This window comes from Coptis chinensis, chromosome 3, assembly GCF_015680905.1.
Source record: "Coptis chinensis isolate HL-2020 chromosome 3, ASM1568090v1, whole genome shotgun sequence".
In the NCBI taxonomy this organism is placed as follows: domain Eukaryota; kingdom Viridiplantae; phylum Streptophyta; class Magnoliopsida; order Ranunculales; family Ranunculaceae; genus Coptis; species Coptis chinensis.
The window spans coordinates 122720001-122729088 of NC_141458.1; the positions used below are offsets into that span (position 1 = coordinate 122720001).

Consider the following 9088-nt stretch of genomic DNA (forward strand, 5'->3'; position numbering starts at 1 on the left):
GGGAATGGAAAAGAAAGGGTATGTTCTCTCTCCTTCTTACTCACAGAATGGCATACACAGACAAAATCTGGACTATTCATGTATATTTAATGTTGATACTACATTCTGTGAACAGGAGTATGCATGGGTGAGGCGCGAGATGGTTTTTCCTTTCATGGAACATCTAGACAGGTTTGTACTTGGTGTTATTTTTTGTTATTAGTGGTAGTGTTTATATATGGTTCTGTTTTTATGTACAATTATATTACTTTATTTGCAATAAATATGTGGGATAAGTGTTTTGAGTTGAGATTTTTGTAAAATTGGTTTGTTCAGGTTTCAGGAGATGGCCGAATCAAATGAGAACACCCAAACCAATTATCAGATGGCTGTAGAGGAAGCATTTTTAGCAGATCAGGGCTTTGTGGATTCTAGTATCCAGCAACCAGCTCATACAGGGATCCAGGAAGCAGCTGATTCAAATCAGGATCAAGAATGTCACTCTCAGAGTCAGGTAGTTACTCTTGTTCTTAAATGTCTTAGTTTTGGTGTGTTCGAAGAGTTATAATATCTCCATAACTTGTTGATTTCAAATTTTAAACATATTGCCGTGTTGATAATTGGATATGATCTAGAAGTTTTAGTTATTCGGTTTCTTTCACTTTGTTTAGAAGAATTACCCGCTACACTGTGATGGCTGTGGCTTGAAGTTACCATTTAAAGCTACAAGGAAGATGGATAGATTCACCTCTCAAGGCCGGCGTTTATGCCAACACTGTGTGAAGGTTAGAAAAACTATTGCATGATGAAATGCTCGTTTATATATATATATAGGTAAAAGCTTCTCCATTTGAAGATGAATGATACATTGCTATTGCAGTTGATCGTATCCAAACAGTACTGTGGCATATGCAAGAAGATTTGGCATCCTTCAGATAATGGGAGTTGGGTGAGGCGAACTAGATCTTTGTGGTATTTTTTCCCCCTCACCGCAATAAGTAAGTTGTTGACAAAATTAGCTATTTGTAAATAGGTACGCTGTAGTGGATGCAAAGTTTGGGTTCACCCGGAGTGTGATAAGTCTTTAATCAACATTATCAAGGTTTGTGTGCCTCTAAATGCTGATACAGTTACATGCTTTCACAATATGTGTTTCACTTTCTCTTGTTGTCTTTCCTAAGAGGATGAAGAATTGGCAAGCTAACTGAATTGCTTATGTTTTAAAGGGTGTGGAGAGCGGTGATTACTTCTGTCCTGGCTGCAAGGCGAAGATTGAATCATCAGATTCAGAAGAATGGCTTCCAAAGATTAGGTACATCGTTTTTGTGCATTTTCTTTTACTTCTTACATTACTGCATGTTGTTTGCTTTTCTTGATCATGTTTATAACTGGTGCTTCATTTTTCGAAACAGTTCTAAGAGAAACAGTAAGAAAGCCTTGCTACCTGACAAGATTAGTGTTGTCTGCACTGGCATTGAAGGGACATATTTTCCCAGTCTTCATCTGTAAGTGCTAGAATTAGTTCTTCGGTTATGTTACTAATAGAGAAATTCATTATAAGTGGTCCAATATCCATCCTTCCTTTTAAGGGTTCTTGTTCTATCTTCTTATACTTTGGACACCTCTTACTAATTACATCTTGCTATCTATGCATTAACACTGCATCAGTAACACCTGGAAATCGTAAAACTCGTTTTGCTTATCCATGAGTGGTGAATATTTGTAATCTTTGTTTACGTTTTTGTTATTACCATTTGCTATTGTTTTTTTATTTTTTTCCCTTCTGATTCTATCCTTTCCCCCCTCTATTTTCTAGTAGAATTTTCGGTAGTAGAGTTAAAGTTGGGGTAGTGTGCTTACCTGGGAAGAGGCCAAAAATGTAATTTAATAGTCTAGTGGCTGTTACATTGTGAAGCAGTAGTTGATTAAAGACCGTAATATAAAGAACTCTACCTTCACCACATAAGACAACAATTTTGCGATTGTCCTGTTTTCTTGATGCTTGTCTAGAGATATGTGAGTTATGTTCCATCCAGATACACACCACAATCCCTTACACCCGCGGATTTTGAGAAGTCCTTTTTTGTTCATTTGTATTAACTGTTATTAATATCAGTATTTACATTTCTCATAAATTAATTCTTGATATCTTTGATATCTGTTGTAGTTTATTTCTTTGGTTTTCTGAAATTAAATAATCCTAAAATCAAATTAAAACCGGAATACACGGTTTGATTGACTTGCTCAGGGTGAATACTGTCTTCTGCTGACTTTTAACCCACACTATGCAAAATATTTTTATTTCCCTTTATTTTTAAAATGGTAGAAAATAACAAGGATTGCGTATTATCTTATTGTTATTTCAGAGTGGTGTGTAAATGCGGGTCATGTGGGGCAGAGAAGCAGTCACTTACGGAGTGGGAAAAACACACGGGCTCCAAAAAGAGAGATTGGAAGTCTACTGTTAAAGTCAAAGGGTCAATGCTACCACTGGAAAAATGGGTCTGTGCTTTTATATGGATCTTTTCATTTCTAACATTTTATTGGATTGATTTTGCACTGTACATCTCTTTCTGTTAGAAAAGGAAGATGTGAAAATTGGCAACTAGTATTAACGGACTCTTACAGTCTAAATATTCTGGTTTAAAATGTGTCCTACTTTCTTTCTTTGTGAATTGCAGATGCTGGAGGTCTCAAAGTGCTATGCACGTGGGCAGCTTTCTGCAGAGCCTATTAAACGCCCTTCTCTAAAATCGAGGAAGCAGAAGCTGCTTGCTTTCTTGCAAGGTAACATTTTGTCTTTTGCAACGTTCCTATCTTCAATTCTCTGTAAATGTTTACCTAGAGTTAAGCTCTCCTCGTTTTATATGTTTTTCAAACAGATAAGTATGAGCCTGTTCATGCTAAGTGGACAACAGAACGTTGTGCTGTATGTAGATGGGTTGAAGATTGGGATTACAACAAAATTATTATCTGCAACAGGTATTGCAGTTTGTACCATTTGGCTACCCAGTTGTTTTACTTTGGCTATTCTAGTAGAAGTAGATGCAGACTAAATTTATTACAGGAAAAGGTTTAAAAACTAATAAATTTTCCGTTTTTATTTTAGATGTAATATAGCTGTGCATCAAGAATGCTATGGCGCGAGACACATAAAGGATTTCACTTCATGGGTCTGCAGAGCATGCGAAACTCCTGATGTCAAGAGGGAGTGCTGCCTTTGTCCTGTAAAAGGCAAGTTTTTTCTTGATACTCTGGAGCACGTGGCATCATCCTTTTACTTTTTGAGTCTTGATAGTTCTACATTTTCATGAATTGCACCTCTTGAGGTGGGAACACATTTTAGTATTCTGGGATGAAATGGTCCATTTTGATTCATAATCGTGGCAAATAAGTACTCTAGAGCTGAATCCCATGATTCATATGATGTTTGTTTTAATAGTATGTACTATAAAAGAAGTAAAAGAAGTTTGACAAGGAGACTTTCTCTTATTAAATATCATGTGTGTTTCAGTTTCATGTTAGGTGTAGTTTTACAGTTTTTGGCGTGAATGTTTATTTTGATAAATTGCATCTCATTTTACTTATGTCTTTAGGGGGTGCTCTGAAGCCATCTGATGTTGATTCGTTGTGGGTTCATGTCACCTGTGCTTGGTTCCAACCAGAAGTTTGTTTTGCAAGCGATGAAAAAATGGAGCCTGCTGTTGGAATTTTGAGAATTCCTACAGATTCTTTTGTGAAGGTAAGTTACTGGTCTAGATGTATGTTCAGAGTTACTTTACAACGTTTAGATCTTCCAAGTTCCAACAGATATATTGTTGCAATAAATCCCAGGATTTCTCTCAACTGCCAGTATAATAGAGAGCTGCTGCTTGCCCGAGACTTAAATTTTAAGATAAACAGAAACTCCTTTTACAATATTTACTTAAATTTTCTTGGCGAGTTTCAACAGATGCATAAAATGTTAGTTCAATTAGATGGAGACTGGAGAGTGACAGGTTTGGAGAGAGAGAACAAAGAACTCCAATAATAGATGAAAGTTTAAATAACCATATTTTCTTGCTCTGTGAGAGTTTTATGCAAGATATTGTCACACAAGCTCAGGCCTTACTGCTCCCAAAGCAAACACTTAGTAGCAATAACATATGCCGTAAGCTTTTGTTACAGTTTTAAATTATTTGGATAAACATGACTTAGAATGTTTTGATGACTCCTAAAGAGTTATGTTTGTCCAAGGTTTTGAGTCTGTTTGCAACAATTTCATGAGAAAGTATGTCATAAACTCATAACGAACAAGGCCCTTTCCCCGCCATCTGGATTTCTTTCTGCAGTATACATTTTAGTAGTGGAGTGCAAATTAGTATGCTTTAGAATTTATTCAATGATATTATATATGCTGGTGGATGTTGAATTGTTTGATCTGGTTTCACTGTGGATATTTAAAGCGTGAAGTTGTTTTTTTTGTGGACATGTAGGCATGTGTGATTTGTAAGCAAGTGCATGGTTCCTGCACAAAGTGTTCCAAGTGCGCTACATATTATCATGCTATGTGTGCATCAAGAGCAGGATATCGGATGGAGGTATATTAACGAAACAGCTGTTTAGTTGTGATAAAGTCTATGACAGAAAGCACAAAAGTCTGTTTTGTTTTTCGTGTTGTGATTGCTTATCCTGTATGACTTGCAGTTGCACTCCTTGGAGAGAAATGGGAAGCCAGTTACTAGAATGGTATCTTACTGTTCTTGTCACAGGTACAAATTTTGGTCTTTGTACTGACACAATACTTAAGACCTATCCAGTCTGTTTGTTTACAAATGCATGGAGTAGTTTGTGTATGCAAAGTAGGACCTGCTAAAGCATTTTTTGAATATTAATTTAATTTGTGTGCAGAGTTCCAAATCCAGATACTGTTCTAGTCATACAGACCCCCTTGGGAGTTTTCTCTACCAAAAGCCTGCTTTCAAATAAGAAGCGCACTGGTTCAAGGCTAATTTCATCCAAGAAAGCTGAACTTCCACAGGATTCAACCATTGAAGCAGATCAAGTTGACCCCTTATCTGCTGCAAGGTGCCGGGTCTTTAAAAGATCAGACAATAAGGTACATGACCATATATCTTGAAACCAGTTCTATCTTCATGAATACAGTGAGTGTGTACTTTTGATTGATTTTTGGGTTTCATGGATAGTGGAATTTGGTGGTGGGTCTACCTACTACGTACAACCATATCCTTTAAAACCATTTTTCAAAAAAAATTAACAGCACACTTTTGTTTTTGTATGAGCTTTACCATCTATCTCTCCTACGCAGATAGTGACACTTCTTGGGCTGTATTTTTGGGTTAATCTTAGCATTATGATAATCTAAACTTGCTTTTTCTTTCATTTGGGGTTATCAGAGGACAGGAGAACACGCAATAGCTCACAGAGTAATGGGGCCTCGCCGTCATTCTTTAGGCACAATTGAAAGCTTCAATCCAGCTAAGGTGGTCTTCTTGCCAGTAGTAACACGTCTATTATTTACTGTGAATCTTAAACGACATGAACTCATATTGACACTATAAATGTGATTTTTTTTTGCAGGAAGAAAGACATCCTAAAACCTTTTCGACGTTTAGGGAACGCTTATACCACTTGCAGGCAAATTTTTAATCTTCTGCATTTCCACCACTTTTTTCTTTCATGATTCACTTTCTCATTTTTAACATTTTTTGTTGTTGGGTCCAGAGAACTGAAAATGGTAGAGTTTGCTTTGGTAGATCTGGGATACATGGGTGGGGCCTCTTTGCTCGTTGTGATATTCAAGAAGGGGAAATGGTATTCATTTTAACTAAAATGTTCTTTTTTATTTTATTTATCTTTTTTTTTTGTATTTATGTTTTTGCAATTTCTGGTGATTCTTACGCTGAGAACTATGTAGAGAAGTTGATTGGGGAAAACATTACTAGATAGAAACATTACTGCGAGATGTAGACTAGCTTTATTCCAACTCATAAAGAAAAAACAAGGGATAAAATAAAATCAGGGCTTATGTCGTATGACATGCAAATCTACTGTCAATTCCTGTGATTACAGAAGGTAGAGAAACACGAAAAAGAAGAGAACCATTTAATGTTGGAACAGAATTTTTTTCTCCCTTGTGATTGAACGCCAAGTCTAAGTTACCAGATTAGCCAGTTGGATGTGTATTAATAAGATGTGCATAAATAATAAGTGTGTTGGAAGACACGTGTAGACTGATTGACACACTTTCACTAGCGGTTGTCCCAGATATGGGGATATGACGTCACCTTTGTCTTACTATCTAAATAATATGCACAAAAAATCTGAAATGAACTTGTGCAATGAGTACATGTATGCTAGCTTAATATGAGTAACGTTTGAGTAGACTACAATATGTCAATATCTAGCAGGGTATCTTTTGCTATTAGGGAAGTATTTTGTGTATTAGGGAAGTATTTTGTGTTTCAGTTTCTTGTGAAAGAATGCTTCTTATGAAATTCCATTCAGGTTCTTGAATATCGTGGTGAGCAAGTTCGGCGTAGTGTTGCAGATCTGAGAGAGAAACGCTACCAAACTGAAGGGAAACACTGCTATGTGAGTCTTCTGTTTTTATCCTCTGTTCCTTTCCATTGTAGTTTGTTTTCAACGAAGATTGCCAATCTTGGCGAAGAATACCCTCAATGTTTGGGTGAAAGTCATCCATCAGCAAAGTGATAATTATTGATCAATGAATTCACATTCACATGAATTTTATACGATTTATTATGATGGTACGGATTTATCTAGTGAACTCAATCACACATTACAAACTAGGTTTCAGACTGTCCTTAGCTTATGCTTACTTTTATTTTGCAGCTATTTAAGATCAGTGAAGAAGTAGTAGTTGATGCCACAGACAAAGGGAACATTGCACGATTGATAAACCACTCTGTAAGTTTCTGCTTCACTGAAGTTCAGATTGTGCCTGTTGAAGTAAAATGCAACTTTTCTGTTAATTTTTCTTCTGCCCCCCATCTAGTATAATTTTATGGCAGTAAGTTATTACGCACTCAATTGGGACAACTTCTTGTTTTGTTAACCTTTTTACCCAACTAGCAATTTCCTGCAACATCTATGGAAACTAAAGAAGTTTTTGGTTTGTTGTATGCACTAAGGTTTGAACTATTATTCTGAACATTTCATTTCTCTTGCTGCAGTGCATGCCCAATTGTTATGCGAGGATCATGAGTGTGGGTGATGATGAAAGTCGAATTGTACTTATTGCCAAAACAAAAGTTCCTGCTGGAGAAGAGTTAACGTACTTTCCTGAACGAACTTCTTAACTGACACACATACTTGCATTTAGCTGCAAATTTTTTAATTGATCCATTACTTGTTTCACAGGTATGATTACTTGTTTGATCCTGACGAGTCTGATGACTGCAAAGTTCCCTGTCTATGTAAAGCTCCCAATTGCCGGAAGTTCATGAATTAGGTAGGTAGGACACACCGCAACAGTACAATTGTTTCTCCAGATGGAGCACTGACCCATACCTGTTCACAAGAAATCTCACAGTTGTATTTGTTAGGCCTGTAACTTTTTGCTAATCGTTCTTTATAATCTTTCAAGCTTTTAATAAAGCCTCCTTAATTCATCAGCCGTATGGCTGGCAGCATTCATGTAACATGTATATTACTCACTCAATCCTAATATATATATATCTTTACTATATAGAAAAATATGGGGGTCGATGAATTAGTTCGTCACAGGGGTAGCTTTGTCATTTTGCAGTTTTTAAATTCTATAATATTTTTTATTTGTTTTTTAGAGGGGTAAAATGGTAATTTTGCTATTTAAAAATAGTTTTTTTGATTAATGTGTGGGCATCTGTGTCGGGGACTCGGGAGAAAGTAGTAATTTTAAATGTATAAATTAATGAAGAAAGTAAAAAAAAACTCCAGTGTAGCCCCACGTGGTGGCTGAAGGCTTCAGGTGTGAACATTATCCAACCTATATCGTTACTAGTAATTTATGCATGCGTGCGTGCATATTAAAACCCCAATTTGTTAAAGGGAGACATGAATTTGGTGTCTAGGCAAGATAGGTTATAGGACTTCGTGAAAAAAAAAAGTATGAAATTTTTTTGAGTTCGTCTACTCCGAGGATATTCCTATAGGGACGACATCCGATACCGTTAGATCCGAGATCCAACGGTCCGAAAATCAAAAACAAATTCACATTCTCTCTCTTCCTTTTTGTTCGGCACACTCATCCCCTCCTCGGGTAGCCCAAATCAAATTTTATTGGTTCGAGATCAACTGTTAAACGTGCTGACTATTTAATATCATGCTGCATGGCCTTGTCATTATACTCTAAAATCACGACGTAAGAAGCTTGTGACTTGGGAGTGACGTCAAAGAAGTCAGAATGGCACATCAGTTTCTGGAGAACCCAACAACGAATATGCTAAATTGCTAATGCCTTTTTCCCAGTTGAGCTCTGCCTTAAAGATGTTGGCCTTTCAGTATGAGCCTTTAATATAGATAGATTTGGGATCCGACTTATTGTATGATTGAATATTTGAATATACAATAGTCCATGATTCCACAACCAAATGCTAATGAGGTAGCTAAGAAGTTTTTGTGACAAGTTGATTGCATAAAACAATTGAAAATTTGAACTGCGGAATATAATTGGCAAGGACAGGAAAGGAATTCCGAAACTGGCTGGTTTGTTGTATATAAGGTGACCTCCACACTGTTAAGAGTTAAGACCTTCATCGCTAAGAATTTCAACCCGAGTCCATACCATTTTTCTTATTGAAGCGCATTTGTGCACTGCAATTCGTTCTTGCAAAGCTCCAAGAGAGTGAAGAGACTGAAAGCATGTAAAGGCCCATAGCAGTGGGAAAGTTTTAAACACTATCAGTGCTTCCACTTTCGCCGCTTCGTAGAATCTTCGCTCTCGTTTCATTTCATACTTCTTTTGTATTCCACTTTACGTCTACACCACCAAGTCACAAGGCAAATTCTCATCTAATTAATATCTTTGTTTTTCATTAGCATTAGCACGTTTTATTTCAAGATCCTTCATCTAATACTTCCTTTTGGTAACCTCATCTATCTAATA

At 36.5% G+C, this 9088-nt stretch overlaps 1 protein-coding gene across 4 annotated transcripts in view; it reads left to right on the forward strand.

Moving 5' to 3' along the window:
- Positions 1-7698, forward strand: part of LOC147514009 (histone-lysine N-methyltransferase ATX4-like) — an 8990-nt gene extending 1292 nt beyond the window's left edge. The window contains exons 1-23 of one of the 4 annotated variants that reach the window (XM_086597408.1): positions 1-18; positions 116-171; positions 316-493; positions 651-764; positions 860-928; positions 1013-1081; positions 1206-1291; positions 1392-1484; positions 2346-2481; positions 2661-2766; positions 2862-2961; positions 3089-3213; positions 3576-3721; positions 4455-4559; positions 4666-4730; positions 4870-5077; positions 5376-5462; positions 5560-5616; positions 5704-5793; positions 6487-6573; positions 6835-6909; positions 7176-7276; positions 7363-7698. The exon at positions 1-18 is cut by the window's left edge and continues 1292 nt beyond it. In XM_086597408.1, coding sequence (XP_086453534.1) covers positions 1-18; positions 116-171; positions 316-493; positions 651-764; positions 860-928; positions 1013-1081; positions 1206-1291; positions 1392-1484; positions 2346-2481; positions 2661-2766; positions 2862-2961; positions 3089-3213; positions 3576-3721; positions 4455-4559; positions 4666-4730; positions 4870-5077; positions 5376-5462; positions 5560-5616; positions 5704-5793; positions 6487-6573; positions 6835-6909; positions 7176-7276; positions 7363-7453 — 2262 coding nt within the window. In that variant the 3' untranslated portion in view covers positions 7454-7698. The remainder of the gene's footprint in view (positions 19-115; positions 172-315; positions 494-650; positions 765-859; positions 929-1012; positions 1082-1205; positions 1292-1391; positions 1485-2345; positions 2482-2660; positions 2767-2861; positions 2962-3088; positions 3214-3575; positions 3722-4454; positions 4560-4665; positions 4731-4869; positions 5078-5375; positions 5463-5559; positions 5617-5703; positions 5794-6486; positions 6574-6834; positions 6910-7175; positions 7277-7362) is intronic. The other 3 variants (XM_086597410.1, XM_086597409.1, XM_086597411.1) reach the window with 3 other exon arrangements.
- Positions 7699-9088: the final 1390 nt, after the last annotated feature.